This window comes from Bos taurus, chromosome 2 (genome assembly GCF_002263795.3).
Source record: "Bos taurus isolate L1 Dominette 01449 registration number 42190680 breed Hereford chromosome 2, ARS-UCD2.0, whole genome shotgun sequence".
In the NCBI taxonomy this organism is placed as follows: Eukaryota; Metazoa; Chordata; class Mammalia; order Artiodactyla; family Bovidae; genus Bos; species Bos taurus.
This window is the reverse complement of record NC_037329.1, coordinates 18,218,039-18,242,206: the sequence shown is the minus strand read 5'-3', so window position 1 is coordinate 18,242,206 and position 24,168 is coordinate 18,218,039. Positions and strand designations below refer to the sequence as shown.

General features: G+C 36.2%; 1 protein-coding gene and 1 long non-coding RNA gene across 5 annotated transcripts in view; one reads left to right on the top strand and one right to left on the bottom strand.

The window, feature by feature from the left end:
* The window catches only part of LOC112442546 (uncharacterized), a 149,032-nt gene extending 129,432 nt beyond the window's left edge, over positions 1 to 19,600 (top strand). For 2 of the 3 annotated variants that reach the window (XR_003030623.2, XR_009492431.1), the window contains exons 8-10: positions 12,805 to 12,932; positions 13,802 to 13,989; positions 16,226 to 19,600. This is a non-coding gene — a long non-coding RNA (uncharacterized lncRNA). The remainder of the gene's footprint in view (positions 1 to 12,804; positions 12,933 to 13,801; positions 13,990 to 16,225) is intronic. The other variant, XR_009492433.1, reaches the window with a different exon arrangement.
* The window catches only part of TTN (titin), a 275,571-nt gene that overhangs the window by 94,580 nt on the left and 156,823 nt on the right, over positions 1 to 24,168 (bottom strand). For both annotated transcript variants that reach the window (XM_059880142.1, XM_024979885.2), the window contains 30 exons: positions 23,919 to 23,987; positions 21,982 to 22,062; positions 21,006 to 21,080; positions 20,315 to 20,404; positions 19,814 to 19,876; positions 19,394 to 19,483; positions 17,609 to 17,659; positions 16,657 to 17,058; positions 16,209 to 16,487; positions 15,691 to 15,966; positions 15,421 to 15,560; positions 14,771 to 14,897; positions 14,415 to 14,678; positions 13,711 to 13,977; positions 13,314 to 13,577; positions 13,085 to 13,224; positions 12,792 to 12,918; positions 12,407 to 12,673; positions 12,029 to 12,295; positions 10,826 to 11,092; positions 10,595 to 10,734; positions 10,059 to 10,185; positions 9,109 to 9,251; positions 5,225 to 5,348; positions 4,238 to 4,504; positions 2,267 to 2,364; positions 1,147 to 1,315; positions 790 to 1,056; positions 422 to 688; positions 54 to 332 (listed from right to left, as the gene is read on the bottom strand). In XM_059880142.1, the coding sequence (XP_059736125.1) occupies positions 54 to 332; positions 422 to 688; positions 790 to 1,056; positions 1,147 to 1,315; positions 2,267 to 2,364; positions 4,238 to 4,504; positions 5,225 to 5,348; positions 9,109 to 9,251; positions 10,059 to 10,185; positions 10,595 to 10,734; positions 10,826 to 11,092; positions 12,029 to 12,295; positions 12,407 to 12,673; positions 12,792 to 12,918; positions 13,085 to 13,224; positions 13,314 to 13,577; positions 13,711 to 13,977; positions 14,415 to 14,678; positions 14,771 to 14,897; positions 15,421 to 15,560; positions 15,691 to 15,966; positions 16,209 to 16,487; positions 16,657 to 17,058; positions 17,609 to 17,659; positions 19,394 to 19,483; positions 19,814 to 19,876; positions 20,315 to 20,404; positions 21,006 to 21,080; positions 21,982 to 22,062; positions 23,919 to 23,987 (5,487 nt within the window). The remainder of the gene's footprint in view (positions 1 to 53; positions 333 to 421; positions 689 to 789; positions 1,057 to 1,146; positions 1,316 to 2,266; positions 2,365 to 4,237; positions 4,505 to 5,224; positions 5,349 to 9,108; positions 9,252 to 10,058; positions 10,186 to 10,594; positions 10,735 to 10,825; positions 11,093 to 12,028; positions 12,296 to 12,406; positions 12,674 to 12,791; positions 12,919 to 13,084; positions 13,225 to 13,313; positions 13,578 to 13,710; positions 13,978 to 14,414; positions 14,679 to 14,770; positions 14,898 to 15,420; positions 15,561 to 15,690; positions 15,967 to 16,208; positions 16,488 to 16,656; positions 17,059 to 17,608; positions 17,660 to 19,393; positions 19,484 to 19,813; positions 19,877 to 20,314; positions 20,405 to 21,005; positions 21,081 to 21,981; positions 22,063 to 23,918; positions 23,988 to 24,168) is intronic.

Sequence of the window (24,168 nt, the reverse complement as noted above, 5' to 3'; positions counted from 1 at the left end):
TCTCATAATAGAAACTGATTTTTAAAATCTCTGATGTCAAATAAGTGACTTACCTTCTACTATTAGATTGGCTGCACTCTTAACATTTTCACCTCTGTGATTGGTCAGAGACACATTATAGTTGGCTTGATCATCTAATTGCGCGTTTCTAATTCTGAGAGTGTAGACCAGGTCTTTTTGGAGAATAATGTATTTTGAACTATCAAATATGGCTTCGTCATTTCTGAACCATTTGGCTTTGGCACCTTCGGTGTTGACCTCACAGTTAAAGACGACTTCTTGTTGTTCCTTCACACGGGTGTCCTTCAGAGGAACTATAATCCTGAGTTTTTCTGAAAGCAATCAGCAAGACTTTATAGTATGAAGGACCAAAGTGGTAGATGCAAATGTAAGTAAATTCAAGAAGCACAAACGCACTTACCAATTACAGTCAAGTGAGCTGCTGCTCTGGCGGCCCCAACCATGACTACATAAGTGCCCATATCTTGTAATGTGGCGTCTTTCACAACTAGAACCCTCTTTTTGCCATCAGCAATGACATCATATTTATCTCCAGATTCAAGAGTCTTATCATCTCTCTTCCACTGGACTTCAAAGTTTTCCTTTGATATAGAGCAGACAAATTCAGCCTTTTCTCCTTCAAGTATTTCAAGGTTTTGAGGCTTTGAGATAAATTCAGCAGCAAGTTCTGGAAAGAAAAAGTTGCAAGATATTGAAAACTTTAGCATTTCTACCTTGAATGCAACAAGCATGATTTTCTTAAAATAGCATTCACTGTAATTTTCTTACCATGAACTTTGACTTTGCCATCAGTTCGAGAACTTGGGAGTCGGCAGTTATAGTTGCCAGCATCTTCCAGGTGAGCATTCTGAATGATCAGGATTCTCTTTCGTCCATCAGTAAGTATTTCGTATCTTCCTGTTTCAATGATCTCTTCATCCCCTTTGTACCAAGTCACTTCTGCTCCAGGCTTGGAGACCTCACAAACCAGTTTTACAGTGTCTGTTTCACTAACCTCAATGTTGGCAAGATTTTTTGTAAAGACAGCTTCTTCTTCTGCAAGAAGAATTTTTTTAAAAAATGAATTAAACTGGAGTTTTTTTCCCCCAACACATATACTTCTGCAGAGAAAGGCTTCACTCTTACCCAGAACTGTCAGCATGCCAGAAGTTCTTGCTGTCCGTACTTCACAGGAATATTCTGCTTCATCATCCAGTAGACATTTGTTGATAACAAGAATGCGGACTGCTCCCTTAGATATGATGTCGTATTTTTTGCCCTTTTTAATTTCAGCACCATCTTTAAACCAATGAACCTTTATTTAAGATAAACAAATACCTTTATCAGTTTTCTTATTCCTTCACATGTATGTCCTTGAGAGGAACTATGATCCTAAGCTCTTCTAAAAGCAGTCAGTAAGACTTTATATTATTAAGATGAACTAAAGTGATAAATATAACCAAACCCCCCAAAACAAGAACAAACTTCACAATTATGTGAACAGCTGTGACACTGCTATCAGGTATTAAAAATAATGGGATCATATAAGTGTGGAGTCATAGAGGGCTTTGGATTTCATGCAGACCAACTCCTTTGTTTTCCAAATGTGTAAACTGAGACTTAAAGTTGACTCTCCTATGGTAGTTAACAGAGAAGGCAATGGCACCCCACTCCAGTACTCTTGCCTGGAAAACCCCATGGATGGAAGAGCCTGGTAGGCTGTAGTCCATGGGATCGCTAGGAGTCGGACACGACTGAGCGACTTCACTTTCCCTTTTCCCTTTCATGCACTGGAGAAGGAAATGGCAAGCCACTCCAGTGTTCTTGCCTGGAGAATCCCAGGGACGGGGGAGCCTGGTGGGCTGCTGTCTCTGGGGTCGCACAGAGTCGGACACGACTGAAGCGACTTAGCATAGCATAGCATAGCATGGTAGTTAATGGCTACCAGGAGTATTTAGTTGAGAGATAGGACATTGCTGATATTTGATTGTTTTTAACTTAAGAAAAATCTCTCTCCTATGGTTCAAATTAATTATATCTAAATGCCCTGATTGTAAATCCAGCGTTTTTTAAGTAATAGCAAGTGAATACTACTAAGAGAACAATTAAATCAAGTATGTTTGTCATACGAGAGAAAAAACCATTAATCTAAAAGTAAAATGATTAGAGATAGGTTTGGTTCACTTTTTTTTTCTTCTCATTTTGGCTGACCAAAAGTAAACAAATTTACTGGCGAACATAAGTTAGCAACCACATAATCACAGACCTTGGCGTTTTCTCGGGAAATTTCACACTCAAATCGGGCCATTTCTTTTTCTTTAACTCGAAGGTCAGTGAGTGGTCTTAAGAATTCCACATGAGGAGCTGTAAGAGAAGGTCAGAATTCAAAATGAGGTTTCTAGAAATTCATTCTGACATTACTATAGTGCATATTAAGAAAAAGTGAGTCTTTTGCAGGCTTTTTCATATTAGGCTACCACTGATTTGCAAGTCACTTGGAGCTGCCATTCAGTTGTGATGCTTTGCATTTTACACATCTCTGTAGTTTTTATAAAATTATGTAGCATATTATATGCCCAACTAATTCTTCCTATCACCAGCTTAGTTCTTCTGAATGATAGCTGGAAGGAAAAATCTTCATTGATACTTCTCCAGAGTTGAAAGTTGATATTGTCAAAGAAAATACCAGTAGCAAAGAATCATTATCTTATTTAAGGCAGGCAGAATAATCTTTGAGAAATTAGAAGAATTCAATTGTAGTACAGCTTGGAGAGCTATGGCCAGTCTTGTCTATAGCTAAGAGGCATAAGTCTGCAATTGAAATCATATACGTTCAGCTTTTTTGGTGTGTCAGCTTCAAATAAGTCAAATATAAGGCATAAAGTTCATTAGTGCAACTAAGCAACAAGCTTTGAGTGGGAGGGGGTGATTCTTTATATATATATATATATATATATATATATATATATATATATATATATATATTTATAGTTTTATTTATCTCCAGAATTAAGTTGGTGGATTTATAGGATTGAAGAGCTGCCAACATGTCCTTCCTTTTTCCAGGGCTCTTTGTGAGTCCTTCCCAAGATGACCTTTCTTGATCATGAGATTCTGGGACACAAGTGCTGGCTAATAGGCTTGAAGATATGCTCATTGTAGCTGAGCCTTCTTGGAGTGGAGACAAAGTAGAGGACAGAGAAGAAGGTGACCCAAGAAGCTATTCTGTCTTAAGTGAAAGTAGAGCAACCACAATGTGGAAAGAATGAAACTGACTAAGATGCACGGAAGCACAATCAAAGCCATTACGAGCTGTTAACAGATGGGAAGCAACTAAACCAAACAGCAAGTGTATTGTTTTCTAATTCCACACAAGAATTAAAAAATGGGCTTGATTCTTTAAAAATAAAACTGTTTTCCATGCTAGGGCAGGGACTACCCTAGTTTGCAGAGTGCAGAAAGTAAGCTTGATGGATTAGGCATGGTAGGGGTGTGTGTGGGGGGTGCCCACATATCTTAAGGTGAGTAAATAGCAAATACTACACAAAAATAAAGACACTCTAAAAAAGTTACCGCTCGACCAATGAATGAATGAAAAAAATGAGCCAGCATGTGGCATTTTGAAAAAAGATGTTATATTTTCCACCAGAGAAAGAAATAAGGGTAAAAACCATTAGTGCTCTCTTCACTTATAGGGCTCAATCCAGGCTCCACTCCATCTTCTTTTCCGTTCTTCTTCTCAGAGACAGCTTTATGTGAATGGGTTTTATCACACTACAGCAGACCTCTGGGGTGCTCCTTTTCAAACTGAAGTTTCAAGCTCATTTTCTAGTGGTTTCTCACACCTGAGAATTCATTTTCCTTCCAAGTGGAACTTGTTTTCATTTCCTTTCCTTTTTTTTTTTTTTTCTGACTCCCTTCTTGTCTTTTTAAGTTTAAATTGTCCTTATCTGTATTGGGATATTCCTGCAGTAGGCTTACTCCACATAGGCAAAGAGCACATCTGCTCATTACTCAGTGAGAAGCATAGCAAAAAGTGATCACTCTGCCTTTCTCAGACCAGATATAGCAGAAGGACAGTTCTTTTTTTAAACACATAAAAGATCATGTTACATTAGTACCAATAATGTAAGTCTCCAAGAAATGCAGTTAGGCCAAGAAGGGCATGCAAAAAGTGGTTTTGTTGTTCTTATCAAAGAGTTACAAGTGAAAAGTCCTGTGTAAGAAGAATACTTACGCACGACATTCAGGTTACAAGAAGTCTTAAAATCCTTAGCGTCACAAGTGTATGTCTTAATATCCTCTGGGGTACAGCCGTGTATAATAAGTTTTCTGACTCTACCATCGGCAACAATCTCATACTTCTTGCTTTTGAGAATTTCTGTCCCGTTTTTGAACCATTTCACCTTAGCATTTTCTCGGGATACTTCACACTCCAATACCGCTGTGGCTTCCTCTTCGACCGTCTGGTCCTCAAGAGGCTTAGTGAATTCAACTGGGGGTTCTGAAAGAATCATACTAATTAGCCAAACTTCTCCAAGAGTTTCAGCACCTCCTCAATTCTCCTCTTGTATCTCGAGGGCTTTTCTGTTTTTAAGTTTCATTTGTAAGTTTTGATTCCACCTGGATGTTTTCCTCTAATAATGATGTTTCATCATTATTTTTATATACAGAGGAAAAGCAAAGAATATGAAACAACAAGGAAATAATAGCCAACTCTTGGTTAAGAGAGTGATAGGTACCCATTGATAATGAGATTTCCTCCAACTGTTTACTGAATGCAATAAAAACAGCGGGATGGAAAAAGGCAGTGAAACCTATTCTAGCCAAGTTTGGCTTTTTTTTTTTTTTTTTTAAGTTAAACTTTGGTCTAATTTTGTTAGGCCAAAAAGTAAAATTAGCCTTTCTGATATTCGGTGGATTTGAGAGATCTGTGAAGTAAAGTGAAGTGAAGTCACTCAGTCATGTCTGACTCTTTGTGACCCCATGGATTGTATGTAAGCCTCCCAGGCTCCTCCGTCCATGGAATTTTCCAGGCAAGAGTACTGGAGTGGGTTGCCATTTCCTCCTCGGGATTGAACCCAAGTCTCCCACATTGCAGGCAGACACTTTACTGTCTGACCACCAGGTGGTACTTATCATATACAGATAGTTAAGAGTTGGCATTATTTATGAAACTCTGTATTATACATGTTTTTAAACAAATAAGCTGTGTGATTATTACCTTTTACAAAGAGTTTGGCTTGCGTTTTGAAATCTTTTGCTACTAGTTGGACTTCTCCAGCATCTTCTAATTTTACATCCCTCAAAGTAAGTGTATGAACTCTTCCTTCTGAACGCATAACCACCTAGTTTTTTTTGGGGAAAAAAAAAAGTTCAGTTTAAGGATATATGAATGGTAACTAGATTTATCACAGTGATCATTTTGAAATCTACAGAAATAAGAATCACTATGTTGTGTATCAGGAATTAATATAGTGTTATAGGTCAATTATAGTTCAAAAACAAAAACAAAAAAACCCAACAAACTCATAGAAGAAGAGATCAGATCTTTGTTTAGCTGGGTGGGGTGGTGGGGAGAGGCTAATTGGATGAACTGATCAAAAGGTAGAAAATTCTTGTTAAAGATAAATAAGTACTAGGGATGTAATGTACTACAACATAACAGATATAATTAACATTGCTGTATGTTATATATGAAGGTTGTTAAGAAGGTAAATCCTAAGAGTTCTTAACCACAGGACAAAATTTTTTGCTTTATCTTTAATATGAGATGAATGCTCACAAAACATTGTGGTAATCATTTCATGATACACATAAGCCAAATTATTATGCTGTACATTTTAAACTTATACAGTGCTGTATGTCAATTATATATCAATAAAACTGGAATAAAAAAGAATATACGAAATAACATTCCTCTGTCTCTCTCTATACACACACACACACACACACATATATGTAGGTACATTTAGTTCATTCAGGTAAAGAGTCTGAAATAGTGCTTTCCAAAATGCTTTATAGTAATTTGTATAGCATATATGTATTTGAAAATAATTTAAACCAATAGTTTGGAATCTTTTGAGGACATTTTAGGTTTGTATAGTTTGCAGTTACCTTTATATAATTACAGGGAGGACTTCTATGTTGAAATGCCTTGGCGAATTTATATGTGTGTAAGTATTTATATGTATACATATATATTTGACTCCATTTTACTACTGGGTTTACATATATAAAGGAAGAACTTATAATAGCTAAATCATGAAAGGAAGGGAGAAAAATGATCACATATAGTTAGATGAAAGTAAACCTTATGTTCTAAATGCAAGGTGTTTGCCTTGCAATGAACTAGAATTCTTCCCATTTATTTAGCAACTATTTTGCAAACCAAATGTGATTAAATTAGCAATTATTTGCAAACCAAATGTGATTAAATTAGCAATTAAACATAAGTAAAATAATTTGTACAGTCTTTTAATTTTGTTAGAAAACACAAATGAAGATGTTGGCTCTTCATTTCATATATCAAAGTCATGTATTTGCACCTATGACTGGGAAAAGCAGGTATCAGACAGAGCTATGATTGTTCACAGAGCACAAACGGATAAAGAGACTTCAGAACTAGTGAAAGCAGGAGACTACTGCGATCTTAGAGTATGAAGACAAATGCTGCCACTACCGTTAATATCTGATTTATATTATTGTTGTAAATGCAACCTTAGGTGGTTTGAAGGGGTATCACCTGTAGGAAAATGAATTGTCAAAAAAAATACACTGGCTTGATATGGGCTGCAATTAGGTCCCATAACTGGCTTGTGCCAACTGATTATCAGGCTATAGACAGAGCTATCTTGACAGTAAATTATAAGACAACTGGCGGTTCTTCTAGTTCAACTATCCCAAATTCCTCGAGACATTGTGCCCTGTCATAGAGATTGATTTTGCTTAAGAGTTCACTTACAGTTAAGAATAATGTAAACATTTTTATCAGTAGAACTGTTTATTATGGTGGTATAAAGAAAAGAGTCAGGAATAAGGTTTCATATGAAGGTTTTTCCTTAATGAAGAGCTGGGCTATTAAAATAACTACCTTAATAATTGGGAAAGCCAAAACAAAATAAGGGAAAATAAGTAGGAAAAAGAAATTAAGATATGTTCTAGAGACACAGCTACTTATTCAAGGACATGGTGCTTGAATGGGACAAAGATTGTTTTTGTGATGATGTTTCAGTATAAATTGTGCATTTAAAAATTTGACTGTGATTTAGGGCTATTTTTAAAAGTATCTCCCGTTCTAATCTACCAACAGATATATCTTATTTGTTGACACATGGTTTTATCATGTGTACACCTGAAACTAACACAACATTGTAAATGAACTATACTCCAAAAATTTTTCAAAATAAAATGGTCTAGTTTTACATTAGAACTAATAAGACTAATCTTTTAATTAAAAGCTCTTAATTTGAGCTAAAGATATGTAGTAGCAAAAGAGTAATATCATTTGTCCTTAAGCAATGTTCCTTTGGGACTTCCCTTGTGGCTCAGACAGTAAAGAATCCGCCTGCAGTGCAGGAGACTAGGTTTTAATCCCTGGGTCAAAGATCCCCTGGAGAAGGGAATGGCTACTCAGTCTGGTATTCTTGCCTGGACTATTCTATGGACAGAGGAGCCTGGCTGACTACAGTTCATGGGGTTTCAAAGAGTTGGACACAACTGAAGCGACTAACACTTTCTCTTGTGTTCCTTTATTCAAAACATGAAAGGATCTTGAAAAATCAACCAATGTTCTGCCTTTAGACATGAAACAATTAAACCACACTTAACTGGACAAATGTGTATTTTGAAAAAGCAAACTTGAAGGTGGAGATGCCTTCATCACCCAGTTCAGTATATATTGAAGACCTCACAGTGAGGACAGTTTCCCTCATTTAACTTAATTCTCTTGCTGCAAATTGAATGTATGACTGTTTTCTATCCTTGGTAACAAAGGAGATTAACTGGTCATTACTGTCTGTATAGCAGGCAGATTTTGTTTCCCAGATAAATGTTAACTGATTACCCTTCAATTCCTTTGTTAAAATACTACTATTTTTGTTCAAGAATAGTTGTCCAAAGGCATTTTCCTTCTAATACTTTAATCAACTTTATGGCTCTTAATTAAACTGAATCCCTTTTAAATTATATTCCTATAATTCTTAACAGTTTGATTTATATTGAAGACTTGATGCCACATTTGATACTATTTCTAAAAATACTGGAAAAAAAAGGGACATAATGGCCTGTGCTTATTTCCAACACACGTTGGATGTTTTCTATATATTTTATTTCAAGAATTCAAAAGTAATGGTGAGTTATCAAGATAATTTAAACACATGTTGTCTTAGGGAGCAAAATACATAGTTCAATTTGGATATTGAGCTCGATACTCAATACCCACCACAAGCTAGTTACCTCCTAAAACTTCTTAAAGTATATTTGTTCATACGTGTGGCTAATCACAGAGTCCTTCTTTCTTGCCACCACCATCGGGTGCATTTTAAATAGTCCATTTGCATTCCAGAATTTGCACAGCTCAAAGCACTTGAGGGTTAAAAATAGCTTTGGAGAAATGCTTGAAGAGCAGATCCACCCAGAAGTTATCTCAACTACTTGATCAACTGCCTGAAATGGAATTTCCATCCTCTCCTCTTAATCCCCTTATATGCAGAACACGAAATAGCATGGAGAGAATTCTCCATGAAACCTAATCTGTACCCTTGTACTGCACAGCAAATCAGAAAGCCTTTTTGATCCCTCCTGTCTTCAATGAATTAAACTATCATTGATCATTAATTAATGTTTGCCTTTTCTGCAAAAACCTAAAACTTGATCATACTTAAAATTTAATTTCCATTTCAATAGAAATATCATCAGGTTAAACCCGACAAAAATGAGAAGAACCCACTTTACAACATCAACAGAAATCATGCTTGAGTAGGGAAAAGAAAGGGAAGGGGAGGCAAGGGAACAGAAAGAAAGTGCAGAACAAGAGCACGCATGTCAAGATGAAAGAACCGAGGGAGAAAGAAGTGCAGGCAAGGCCACCACCCATCTGCCTCTGACCTTGTCACTGGGCTCCAGTTTCTTCCCTCTGAGGTACCATTCCACTGGGATGTCCTCGTAGGACAGCTCACAGTCGAAAGTGGCGGTCTCCCCCGCGGTCACCGTGACATCCTTCAGAGGCCTCAGGAGACCAATGACGCGGGCTGTGCGAGGGGAAGGAAACAGCTCCCGGTGACTCATTTTGTAATTCCGAAAGGATAAATACAGATTTAGTTATTGATCTTCATGCTTTCTCCGAGGAGGAAAGAGCCACAGGACTGCCCGCTGTTCTCACTCCCATGTGAACATGGCCCCTTGGTGCTGAGAAGGGGAGAGCAGGTGGCCAGGGAGTGGGTGTCTATCTGCAGGGGCCCTTTCGTTCTGATTTGCAAGGTCAGCGAGAAGTTTGTGCTGCATCTGTTGTTCTGCCAGGCATCGAGTTCCTCTTGCTACATAAGGTATGTGACTTCCAAAATAACTAAGACTCTGATTGGGAGAGGACAAGGGCCCCTCAATCACACAGCCTGTCCAATCCATAAACACTTCTGCACCTTCCAAAACTGTTAGCCTGATGCTTCCCGCCTCCCTTCCTGAGTCTGAAATGCCCACACAGCAGAGTTTTTCTTTTTTGTGTGAAAGTTGTACAGCCACTTGAAAATTTTCTTTAAGGGTCTTTAAGAGTTCTGAGTTAGACTCTTTTTTCTATGAATATTCTACTTTGAAAGAATTAGGGAGTGGGGGAGTGTGAGACTTAATTTTCTTTGGTTCAAACAGAATGGTTGATGAAATTTCCAAACTTTAGAATTTGAACCACAGGTATACGAGGATGACAAAGAAGTAAATACCAGAAAGCTAGTTTCTATACTTTAATAATGTTTTCTAATTAACTAAATAAATCTAACTAATTTCACTCACATCCAGTTGCTGTAGGAGTATACGATTCACTTTCAGCAGAAAGACATAATACTTACGTTTTACTCGGAGGTGGGCACTAGATTTAACATTGGCAGCTTGGAAATCCACCCCTCCAGTCTGGTCCAGGCGGCAATTGTGCAAAATAAGGAAGTGTGTTTTGCCTTCTTCCTTGATCTCACATTCCTGTGTCAAAAGAGGAAAGATTCCATAGGAAGTCATCTTTGGTATTTTGGTTTGAGGATAAAATACCTTAATTAAAGGAATTTACGAGGAAAACTCTTGAGGTGACTATTTTGTGAGAGAAAGCTAACAAATATTATTCATGATGGCAATACTTATTTTATCTGCTTCATTCTACACCAACTAGCAGCATTTACAGAATATCTAGAACCTTGTACCAATGCTGGATCAAAAATAACGCAAGTGTGCCTATCTGAGCCCATTCATAGACCCTAATAGCTCTCATTGGCTTGAGTTCTGATGAACTTGATATCATGTTTTAAATGCCTTGTGTGCACTCTGACTTTTCTCCTGTCCTTTTCCTATTTCACACAGCTCCTCTGGGCATTGACAAGTTCAGAAATAGCCTTACAGGTGTTTGGAGCAGGGCCTCTCCCTTGAGTTTCCAGTTGGCGTGGATATCATCTTCCGAGATTTCGGTTTCAAAGCGGGCTGTCTCGGTCTCCATCACCTCCACGCTGTACAAGGGCCGCACCAGTTTAATTTCCCGATCTAGAAAAGTGCAGGGTCAGCATGTGTCATTAGCCTCTGGCAGAAATAACTCCAACAGCTTCAAGAGTAAAGCTTGTGGAAATTTCCTTACCCTCAATGTTAAGCTTTCCTGAGGTCTTATCTGTCCCACAGTCACAGGTGTACTGTCCAATATCTGATTTCAAGGGTTTCTTTAGGATTAGCATGCGCTTTTTGCCATCTGCCTTAATAACAGCATTTTTAGATGGCTTTATTTCCTGTCCATCTTTAAACCATTTCACTGGTGCATCCGCTTTGCTAATTTCACACTGTAGAATCACTTCTTCTTTCTCTACACCAGTGTAATCTTGAAGCTTTCCTGTAAAGTATGGATCTCCCTCTGCAAGTAAAGTATAATTGAAAAAAATTCATTAACCGCCTAAGGAGATAAAAATCTCTTGGGAAGTTTAAGGGGCAGCTCACAGAAGTCTGGGTGTATTTAGAAAATGTACCATGCTTCCACTCACTTAACATGTATGTTCAAAAGTTCTCTAAAAGTTAGAAAAGGAATTGATGCCTGGGATTTATCAAGATCTCGTGAGTCTGAGTAAACTCTGGGAGTTGGTGATGGACAGGGAGGCCTGGTGTGCTGTGATTCATGGGGTCGCAAAGAGCTGGACACGACTGAGCGACTGAACTGAACTGAATCTATATTATATTTTGAAGTATTTCATTAACAGTAGTATGAAAGACACAATGAAATTTAGCTTCAAATGATTATATGTTTCTCCATCATTCAGCTAAATTTTAAATTTCTTAGCAAATCTCTTATGACTAGTTTACCTGTAAGCTTTCCAGTTCACATTATTAGTTTTTCTTCTATCAATTAATAGTTTGCCTTTAATAGTCATTATACATGTTAGACTTCGTATATAATCTGCCTGAGACTAGCAGCCCAGGAAAAACAATGAGCTTTATTGACGTAAGTTCTGTGTTTCTTAGGGACTTGAGAAACATTGTTCTGAAATAATTTTGATAAAGTGAAGAGAGAGGAAGTATTTATATTCCTAATTTTAAATATGACAAGGCTCCATAATTAATTGAGTTTTAATTCTGATTTAAACTGGCTATTTTGTGAGCCTGAGTCTTTATTCCTTTAAAATCCTCATAGTTTTAGGTAAAAATATTTCAGACACAAGCCTAATAATGTATGTGGTCATTTCTTAAGGGCAGGCATTGCTTTCATGCAATTTAACACTTGAAAGATTTTACACAGTAGATACTACATACATTTCTGATGAATACAATAAAATTAAATTTTAAAAAAAGCACCTACCAAGCACAGTGAGTTTGGCTTCTGAACTTAACCCCATAGCTTCCACTTTAATTTGAGAGGTATCGTCAATAGAGAGGTTTCTGAATGTGATGGAATGGGTCTTCCCTTCATCATCCATTGAGACGAACTTGCTGGTGTGCAGGCGCTGGTCATTCTTGAACCAGCGAACACGGATGTTATCATGGGACAGCTCCACGGTAAACACAGCACTTTCCCTCTCTTTGGCTGTTACATCCTTGAGTGGGGTGAGGAATTTAAGTCGGATTCCTATCAGGAAAAAACAACAATTTACTAATTCCAATCCTTAAAGGAAGATATAAAAAAGCAAGAATAAAAATAAAAGCATTTAAAGGTAACCTATTTGATAAGAATGCTTACCTTCAATGATCAGTTTGCCACTTGTATGCTGATCTTCAGCTTCAAATATGTATTTTGCTTCATCTTCAAAAGCGGCAGATTTGATCACCAGTGAATGCTTAGTACCATCTTTGATAAGCTCAATTCTGTCATCACCTGTGATTTCCTGGGTTCCTTTCAGCCAACGGTATGTTTTGGGCTCCCTGGATACTTCACATTCAAACTTAGCTTCATCTTTCTCAAAGACTTTAACGTCACTGAGAGGTGTGATGAAGATAAGTGGCAATTCTGAAAAAAAGAAAAGGGTGTGGATGAAGCCAGAATATGCTTCCAGTCATCTGTTCTGGGTCTCAAAAGGAAGCCTTGCAAAGAAAATACAAAAGGGTGGCTGGCAAGCAGAACGTACCTTTCACTTTCAGATTGGCTGCGGATTTAGCATTGGCAGCTTGGAAGGAGACCTTGCCTGTCATGTCCAGCCGGCAGTTATAAAGGACCAGAATATGCTTCTTCCCATCTTCAATGATCTCACAGTCCTGTTTGGAGTGAGGTGAGGAGGAAAGAGAAAGAAAAACATCATTTTCATAACTGGTTATTCCTACAAATAATCAAGAGATTTTGTACCAGAAATGTACCCATCTTTCACCACTGAGCAAGCAAGCGCCCCACCCCCACCTATGTGATCAGATCATTGCGACTTACAGGGGAAGCAGTTAAAGGCTCTCCTTTTAGCTTCCACTGTCCATGGACATCTGGTTCAGAAAGTTCGATTTCAAAGCGAGCTGTTTCACCCACAAACACTTCTACTCCATACAGAGGCTTTTCCACTTTTATTAGTCGGGCTGAAATTTATACAGAGTTTTGTAAGAATGACTGAACAAAGCAATCGCAGATTCAGATGGGGTACCTTTAGAAATTATGTGTAACTCACCCTCAACAGTGACGTTTGCTTTTGTCGTGTCTGTGCCACAGTCACACACGTATTCGCCTTTGTCCTTCAGATCTGCCTTTTTGATTTTTAAGATGCGGCGCAGGCCATCTGCCTTGATGGAGTGTTTGGGTGAAGGTAGGAGCTCTTCCCCATCTTTGAACCATTTCACCGGCACGTCTTTGCTCACTTCACACCTGAGAACAATCTCGTCCTTCTCGACTCCTGTCTTGTCATGCAATTTCACAGTGAAGTAGGGGTCAGCCTCTGTAAGGGACATTTGGCAGATGATCAGAGAACGTCAAAGTGAAATTAAAGGGTTACACATTGCAAAATGTTAACTGTTACCCACTCCCACCATCCAAAAGTCAGCTCTCTGGTTATAGCTGGTCAGATTTACCTATGACCTTCAGGTTTGCTGTGGAGCTGAGGTCCTTAACCTGGGCTTTGATCTGGGATATATCATCCATTGTCACTTCTCTCATTTCCAGCTTGTGAGTCTTGCCCTCCGAGGAGATGAGTACAGTCCTGCTCGTGTGGAGTTTGGCATCATTTTTGAACCAGACCACATGCATTTTTTCATGAGAAAGTTCACAGACAAAAGTCGCTGTTTCACCTTCTTTCACTGTCTGATCTTCAAGAGGTGATATGAATTTCAGTCTTATACCTGCAATACAAGGTAATATGCTCAGAAATACAATTTACTTTCAGAAATATTCCACTTTGCCTGGCAAAAAGAATCTTTTTTTTTTTTTTTCTAATTTTATTTTATTTTTAAACTTTACATAATTGTATTAGTTTTGCCAAATATCAAAATGAATCCGCCACAGGTATACATGTGTTCCCCATCCCGAACCCTCCTCCCTCCTCCACATAGCATTTATTGAGTCACCTTTTCAAAAGGATCTATCCTCCATTAAAAAAAAATTAAGGGGCTTGTTTTGATGGCAATGTGAAAATAAAGTTGTGGGGCTGATGGTCACTTACAGCTATTAAAACCTGGTGTTCCTTTTTTTTTTTTTTTTTCCTGATGTTCTGTATGTAAAGTCAGATATTCATGTGCCTAACTATAGGATGTTAGAGTCAGAGCTCACCAGCTCTTACCTGTAACAAATAATCGTGCTGAGGTCTTCTTGCCCTCCACTTCAGCAGTATAGACTCCTTCGTCATCAAACTGAGAATTATTGATGACAAGAATGTGTTTCTTTCCATCAGTAATGATATCAAACTTGTCCGATGACTTGATTATATCAGGTCCTTTAGACCATATAACATTTGCCTCTCGAGTGAGGACACATTCAAATCGAGCCTGTCGCTTTTCTGGGACTGTGACATCCTTCAGGGGCACAGCAAAGTCAAGTTCGATTTCTGGAAGGCAAACGTTAAGAATGAGGCTTTTCAGAATGCAGGGGGCTGTCAGATGAAGTTGAGCCCACTCCATGAGTTCCAAAGGCCCATACCTTTCACTGTCAGAATGGCAGTCGTGACTGCATTCAGCGCCTGGTAAAGAACTTCACCAGCTTGGTCCAGTTTGACGTTATGCAAAGTCAAGAAGCGTTTTCCATCTTCTGCCTTGATCTCACATGTCTGAAAAAGGATAGTTTTAGTTAGCATTTGAATGGGATAGATTGTTTCAGATACAGATGTCTATAGAGCCATAAAATAACTGTAATACTACTAATGAAAATAAAGTACATTGTCATAAACATTTTTAAAAAATTGCTGAGCTGTCTACAAATAGTGCATCAAATTTCTTCCCCTCTTTGAGACTTTAGAAGCCAGAAATAATTCCATCATTACTGAACCAAATCCGAGTGTCAGAATCAGTTATAGAATGTAGTCATATAGAATATTTTTTATTGATGTATAGTTGACTTACAATGTAGTGTTTATCACAGGATGCTGAATATAGTCCCCTGTGCTACATTGTAGGATCTGTGGTTTACTCATTTTATACATAATAGTTTGTGTCTGCTAACCCTAAACTCCCACACCCCCTCTCTCCCTTGACAACCACTAGTCTCTTTTCTATGTCTGTGAGACTGTTTCTATTTTGTAGACAGGTTCATTTGTGTATATGATTAACAACTTAAAAGAAGAAATTACTCACAGGTGAGGGTCTTAGAAGTTCTCCCTTCAGTTTCCATTGTCCAGGAACGTCTACTTCTGAGATTTCTGCATCAAAGCTTGCACTTTCTTTCTCATAAATGGTAACATCCTCTATTGGCTTAAGCAATTCAACTTCACGTTCTGTATTGGTAAAGGATGAAAAACCATCAGGCGTTAAACAATCTAATGACACTTTTGTGAGTGTACCTGTGTATGTTATTTTGCCTTGGGCACATACAAAACTTAAGAATAGATGGTAAGATTTTTATACCTCCAAGTGTCAGCTTTGCAGGGTATCTTTTCCCTTCAATTTCCACTGCATATTCATCAATATCTTCTGGCATAGCATTTTTAACTTTGAGGTGTATATGATTTCCATCTCTTATTATCTCAGTCTTATCAGTTGGTTCCCAGGGGATTTCATCATATCCTTTGTACCACTTAATGTTTGGAGTATCTTTTGCTATAACACAGGTGAAAACAGCTGTCCCTTTGGGTTTCACATGCTGATCTCGTATGGGTTTCACCAGCCAGTCTCTAATGACTTCTGTATGATAAAAGAGGTCAGAAAAGATAATTATGATCTGAATAAGCAATACAAAAACTTCCTTAGTAAATTTCAGAAATAGCAAAAAATTCTCAAAACTGGACATAATTAGTCTGCTATGATTTGATATTCTCCCTGTTAGGTAAGGTGTAAGACTGCTGATATTCTGATACTGGAAATTGAAGATCTCGCTTCTCTTTTCTTAATAGTAAGTAGAACTTATTTCCCACCGAAGTACTGACCTACTACTTTCACACAGGATGAGCACTCCAGGTTGTTGGCATTTTCCACAGTCACTGTGTATGTCCCAGCGTCGGAGTCATCTGCATCATTGATGGTCAGAGCCCGCAACAAGCCGATGACGCCGGGCACAATTTTGCCCGGTTTCTCCACGACAATCTTGCCATCCTTCCTCCAGACCACGTCACGTTCTTTGTTTAACTCACAGCTTAAGTACAGTGGCTGTCCTTTGACCACTGTGACTTCCTCTTCAAGCGTTTTTACAAAACGCACGGGAAGTTCTATGGAGAATTGTGATATTAAGAAGTGGCAGAGACTTTTCAATACATACAATATTTTCATTGAGATAAAACTTGGGAATAAATTTTGTTTAAGGGACAATAAAAATTGCTACGGAGGTTTACTGTGTTAACACTTCATGGGGGCCATATTCAGAAGACTGGAAATTACCTTCAACAATCAGTTTAGCCGTGGAGGTCTTCTCCTTATTTCCCAGACGGAGAACACAGGTGTATTCGCCAGCATCAGAAAGTTGAACATCAATGATATGCAGCTTTCTGTCTTTCCCATCAGCGATGAATCTGTGCTTTGGGCTCTCACGGATATTGCTACCATCTTTCATCCAGCTTGTAACTGCAGTGGACGGGGAGACTAAACACTCAAAGATTGCAGAAGAGCCAACTGACTCTGCTTCAGTCAAGACAATGTCTTTGATTTCTTTCACAAACTTCAGTGGCACAGCCTTCAGCTGGTAGGTGAATGGGGCTTCGTCAGGCGGCTTCTCTCCACCACTTCCTGGTCTTAACTTTTTCCTTTCAGCTTCTATTGGTGAAGGAGTCTTTTTGGCTACACCTAATTCAAAATAAAATCAAAAGTTGAATTGGCATTTCCATAAGGGTCAGAAAGTGCATACCTGGCTGTCTGCTGGGTAAAACCAGTGACCATGAGACAAGAGGGGAAAATTAAAGATGAGGCAACTGAGAGGTCAGTTGAATTTATCCTGCTTTCTTTCAGAAAGAAAATGAGGTGGCAAAAGGAATCCATGGGTAATAAACACTCACTTTCTCAAGTTTGAAAGCCAAATGTATAATGTCCAGATTAATGTCTCATTATTTTATCTATCATGTATAAATATCATGTATATGGAGAATGAAACTTGGAACTTGTAGGGTTCATTATCCTAAAGTGTATATGTTACATATGTAATATCCACTTGAGTAATACTAGAGGTGTATTCATTGTGGTATCAAAAGACATACTAGTTTTTGCAGAATCAATTAGAAATCATAAAGATTGATATAAATTTTGAAATGTTCCCCCTTAAACAGAAAACTGCCCTTGAATGTAAAGTTTCCAAAGAGTGAAAGGTTTTACAACTCAGGTACAGGGAAATGAATCTTACCTTTGATGGGACCTTTTGGCTTGGCAGCCTCCTCTTTCGGTGCTTTGGCTTCTGGAATAAAAATAAAACCCAGGATTTAAACAATTTTCAGACTTATTTCATGCTTAGTAGTAAACCATGTGGGCTGAATAATGCTCTTTATTATAAATATGAATGCATGAAGAAAAACTGGACTTATTTATGTGACTTTTACTGAGAATATCTGGATATTTCCAGCAAGGCATATTCTGAATGCTGTGACCACGCTAAATTGCCAATGTTTCTAGGATTAAAAAATTACCTTCAGCAAGTAATTCTCCCATTTCTGGAAGGCTTACTCTTACCTTGTGAGGAAGAGTTTTACTCTTACCTAGCTGTGTAAAATATTTTGTATGTTAATGTGCGTGCTGGTTTTGTGAATCAAGGAAATATCTTTTTATGTCAACAAGGAATCAATGTAGGCAAAAGGGAAATAACCCAGAAGTTACCAAAGCCTTTCTTTATTAAGCTGGGCAAATAAATCCAGGGAAGACTCCAGAAAAAGAAAGGGTCTGTGTACTACAAAGGTACAAATTCTTTGACGATTTCCCTTAATTAGACAATAAACTAAGGCAAAACCAAGACAGTTCCCACACTTAAGAGTTTAATTCAATTAATATGGGGCAGTATAAATTGTAGAACCAGTTCTTTAGTGTCAGACCCTGGGGATGTGAGAAAAGCTGTACTCTTACACATACTTAATTATCTCAATGGCAGTTCTTATCTTTTTCTGAACTAAAAAAAGTATCACATAAAAATCATAAAAGTTTCAAAGAATAATGCCCAAACCATATCAGTGACAACATATGTTATATAATATTAAAGTTAAACCATAGATGAAAGAACACAGTATATCCTCATGTTATTAAACATAATAAAAAACCAAATATTTCTTGCTATGTACCAAGCACTGTGCTAAAAGTTTTGCATATAGTTAATCCTCATAATAGTTTTAATAAGTAGAGTTATTAAGTATTCTGATTTTACAGACTAGGAAATTAAAATTTAAAGAAATGAAGGAAGTAGCCAAAGATCAAATAGTTAGGACATATGTTTATCAACGATCTATACATGTCAAATCATTTTGGTTTTGAGATTATCTCCTAAGTAGTTCAACTAATATGTATTTTAAGTTTGTACCTAAGATACTGAGTTAGTACATTTAAGAAAATTATTATTGATCTAAATTCTTATATAGATTTAAAGGCAGAACTATGCAGTCCTTTTTTTTTCTTTTCATTGTGGTAAAATATACCTAACATAAAACTGACCAGTTTAACCATTTTTAGGTGTACAATTCAGTTGCATTAAATACTTCACAATATTATGCAACCATCAACACTATCCATTTCCAGAACTTTTTCTTTATCCCAAAATGCAGTCTTTTTAAAAAGTGAGAAATGATTTTTACAGGGCAATGGGAAATTTGAATCTCCATGGGATTCCTATATGTATGTCCTTAGAGAATATCTATATGTCTTAACTTTGAATATATTCATTAGTTAATCTCAAAAGCATATAAATAAACGATGCTTTGCAGAAATACACATTTCAATCAAAATTACACATTTCAATTGCACAATATGCATCCATGATGAGAAAGTAGGTTGGTACAGGGTAGCAGATAAAGAAAATTTAATCATTAATTTATAAGCTCCCACAATTGAAATGATGCTTTGTTTCAACAAAAAGAAAGCTTGATTTTTAATGAAGTTTTCATTAAGCCACCAAAACAAACAAGCAAAAAGAAAACAACAGAATAATTACCTGCTTTCTTTCCAACTACTGGCACCGTCACTGGGGCAGCGATGGGAGTGGGTGGGGGCTCCACGGGAGGTGGTTTGATTATTTTCACTTCTGCAAAAAGATGTTCATTGCATTAATGTATCGTTTGTCACTTCCTAAAACCCATTTGCCTATTTGCCTCCCCTGATGAATTTTAAAATCTAATAAACTGGTTTTCAAAGAACAATATATTCTAATTATAATAACATCTATATACAAGATAATAACATATTTGAAAATATGTGACATTATATTAAAATATAACAGTATAATCTAAGACATTGGGGCATTAGAAATAATTTGATGCATGCACACTTTTACTCCTCTTTTCTTATTAACTATACATTGTTTGTGTGAAACATGAAGGTATATGCTGTTGATATTGAGGATAAGCTTGCTTACCTGCTTCAGGCTTTGGTTTTGGTTCAGGGGCAGGGAGAGGTATTGGTGGCTTAATTTCAGGCACTAAAACAATTCATAGTAATAAGCAAGTTATCACAGAGTTTTTGAAGTTTTTCACAAAGTCAAACCAAAATTGGACAGGTTTAATGTATCTTGGAAGATACTAGAATTTATACACAAACAGTCACCAAGTCAAATACTTGACCCAAGTTTATTCTTACATTTAAACAAAGTACTTAGAAAATACAGCAAGTCAGGTTTATTGATTTTCTAATGTTATTATTCATCTCACTGCCCATAAATACAATTTTCTTAGTTTTTAAAACTCAGTAATTTATGTAACAAATGGATGGGCATGAGGCAACTGCACCTGAGAGTGAATTGTAAAGAAAATTAAGCTGGTAAGAGGAGTAGAGGTCATGTGTTCAAATCTTAATGCCAGTGTAATGATATTTTAATTGATGCATATTTGTATTTTTAGAGACAACTGGAAGTTTGTACCTTTTGTTGGTTCTGGAATTTTCCTTTCCTTTTTGGTAACAGCTGGAGGTGCTTCAACCTCTTCCACAGCTTTTGGAGGTGGTTCTGGCACTTTAAGATAATAGGATGATTTTCTAGTGTTATTTTAGGATTTGAATCCTTAGAAATCAGCTAATCTGAAATAATTAGGTCAAACTATTTTCTGAAGCTCTGTTGTTGACTTTAGAAAGAAAACCCTTATATTCTATCAATTAATTTGTTTTCTCTTCTTGACTCTGCTTCAATTTATTTTTTCTTTCTCTTATTTCACCTATTTGCCTCCCAACCCCATTAGTGAGCTCTCCCTTTCTAAATCACTTCTTAAATAGCAAATATACTCTTTGAGAATACATAAAAATCAGCCCACTAAAAGCCCCAAATTTTATGAAACATTTCTGACACCTTCCCATGAAGTTATTTTGCAGCCAACTTGATTATTTCACAAATAATAATAACAATAATGATGATGAAGTGCATGGAAATGCATGAATGGATTTGAGAACTATTAATACTATAAAAATGTTTAAACAGAAAGCAGACAATGGAAAACATAGACAGATGAAATATGAAGCTACATTTATATTTAACTCCATTTATGTTTACAAGATAAACCTTTTGTTAAATCTCAATTTTGTTAAAAGATAATTTCACAGATTTTTACTGAGATTCCTACCTGCAGGTTTTTTGATTTTTTCTACTTTTTTAGGTTCTACTTTAGGTTCTTCTTCTTCAGGCCTCTTTCTTAGAACTTAAAAAGACAAAAAGGTTTATATGTAAACCAAGACAAACGAATGAAGATGTTGAATAAGCTTAATGAATGCAAATAACGTACAAAGCAAGGAAAGTGAAAAGCATGAGATCAAGCACACCGGGAAACTGGCTTTTACATTAAAAATGCTGTTAAGAAAAAGATCAAGTGTTGTTAAGGTAATTAAAACAGCACTCAGAGTCACTTTATATAGATAGTCTCTTCAGAGACAAATCCATGGCAGAAATATCCAAACACAAAATGAATAACCTGAAGAGCAAAAAATTCTAATAATTCAATGTTATAATTTAATGAGAAAAGAAGAATTTAAATAAGTACAAAGTTAACAGAAGTGGAGATGGCCAAAGAAATGTAGCCAAGAAATAAGTAATTCTATGTGGAGGGAAAGTCAGAATTTGATTCTTCATTCAAATATCTTGTTTCTAATTCTTTAATACTTTATTAGTAGAAAGAAATGCTCAGGTTTTAGAAAATGTTATTTATTAGTTGTGGTAATCCTGTGTCACACTTTAAAACTGAATTTTGAGTTTAGGCTTAAATCATTTGGTGTAATTTAGAGTATTTAATAGGTTTAGTGTATTTTACTACATAATTTGATTATGAAAATGGCAGCTATAGTCATTGTTATTAGTTTAGAATATTATCAATTTAGTCATGTCTACTAATGTTGTAAATTTCAAGATACTCTGAATGCTCACAAAATTTCTGTCTTTTTAAAAAGATATGAAAGTGATCATATTTAATTTTCAAAGCAACTAGAAATGAATTTTGATATATTAGGAATCTAATTAAGAGAAAACCAAGGAACAGAAGTATTTTGTAAGCTTTCAAGTTCTTTTTTGTTATTTGAAGCTGATACAATGTTTGAAAAATACTATACCGCTTTTGAGAATAACTTCTTCCTTTGGTTGAGGCTTAGGTTCAGGAAGTAATTTGCGAACTTTCTTTTCACCTCCAGCCACTTAAAAAAATATGATTTTAAATTTTGAAGTAAATTCATATAAAAAGTAAATTTCAACAAGAAACTGTCTCTTTCAAAACTAGTTAACCATGATGCATAAGTAATAATTCTTGTTGCATATAAATATCACAGAATTTAAAAGCAAGAACACACAAGTTGTTTCCTCTGCATAGATCTATATACCTTGTGATGAAATTCAATTGCATTAACTTCAGGCAAATATATTCATTCACCTTAAAAGGGTGTAGAAGATGTTATTCTATATTGACTTTATGAATTTTTCATTCAATGCAAGGTTCTTGACAGCATCTTTGCCCCAATATGCAATTGTAGATTGTTCAAATCTACACTGATATCCCCTTGACCATTAATTATAGGTGGCATGAATGACATTATTCAAATCTTCTCCACTAACGAGAGAAGAAAGCCAAATAATATGGATTATGAACTTGACTTAGGAAAGGAGAAATACTTAAACAATCTGAATTTTTGGATATTTCTATAAAATTTCACATTTGGTGTTTTAAATAAGACATTTGCAATTTATTAAATAACTTTCATTTTATGTGACAAAGATAGATGTGCTTAACTCTTGAAATTTTAAACATACAGAGCAAATATGTAAACATTTCATTTAAAATATTTTTTCTGTCAAGTATTTTAAGTAAAATTTCACAAACATTAAATGTTTTTATCCATGATAATTATTTTAGAGTTACCAGTATTTGTAATGTAAACCATTTTCATTGATCAAGCTGGAGAGATGCTTATACATTTAATTTCCATCAGTAATATCATTTACTTATCTAATGAATATAGTGAAAATGTATCTTTGTATCTGTTTTTCCATATTATTATTTCATTTTTAAGATCTTATGTATGAGACTCAGGTGTAGAACACACCATTGTAGTTATTTTTAAAGTCATTATATACTAATATGTCACTGCATGTCATTTAACGTTTGCATGGCTTTGCAGAGGATTATTACATCCTCTGCATCCACATTAACATCCACAGCAACACTAATTTGTAATCTCTGTTTTATAAATGAGGAAATATATATTCAGATGGGTGATTTTTCCAAAATCCCAGAGTGAATCAGGAACAGATTCAACTTATGAGTCTGGATGTGTTAATTACTTAAATAGAACACTGTTCCCTACTACGCTCACTGGAAAAATGAACAATTTTATTCTCAATAGATGTTTTATAAACCTTTATGATTCATTTATTTTTCTTTTCGGTCCAAGCCTAGATAGAGAAAAATACTGTTTAAAGAGAAATGCGTTGTGAAAAAATGACCTGAGGGGAGAAAGAAACTTCCCTACAACATGAGATCTGTACACCCAAGAGAATGTTTTGGAGTCCCTGAGAAGAGAGTGATAGGAACGCCATAAGGAAATCCCTATGAATCATATTAACAGTATAGAAGGAAAACAGGACTTATTTTTGGTGCTTATAACACTGGCTAAAATACTGTTGTTCAAGTGAAATCGCAGGGCTTTCTATTGCTAGCTCTCAGCATTTTAATCTAAGATGTGTCCTGATATTAATGTCAGCTAACCGGTAAAATTTGCTATTTTTTAGTTTAGGAAAATGCAAAAAGATATATGTAGATGAGACAAAACAACAACTATCCATGAATGCATGAAACTGATGAGAGACAATGAAAGCAACACTCATGAACCAGGACTATAAAAGCTACAAAAACACAAGAAATCAGTGAGACTACTCTGATTTTTTTTTTTTTTTAAAGGAAAGAAGAAGAAAAAGAAGAACACTGAAGACAGCAGGAAGAGCAAGGAGTTAGAGCAAGGGATACTGAATATGAGCATTTTCTAGACTGTTGAAATACCTTTCAGAGGTGTAAGCTCCACTTTTTCTGGAACCGCAGGTTTCTCAGGAACTTTCTTCTTCGAAACAGCTTTAAAGAAGATGATCTTACTTTTATTATTTGTTTATTTAGACTGATCTGAAGCAAATTATTAAATACCTGCTTTATTGTCTATACCCAAAAGCATTAATAACAGCCAAGAACAGCCACTGAAGAACATACAAGAAGCGTTCAAACCATGAAAACAGATTCAAGTTTTACTCCAAAGTGG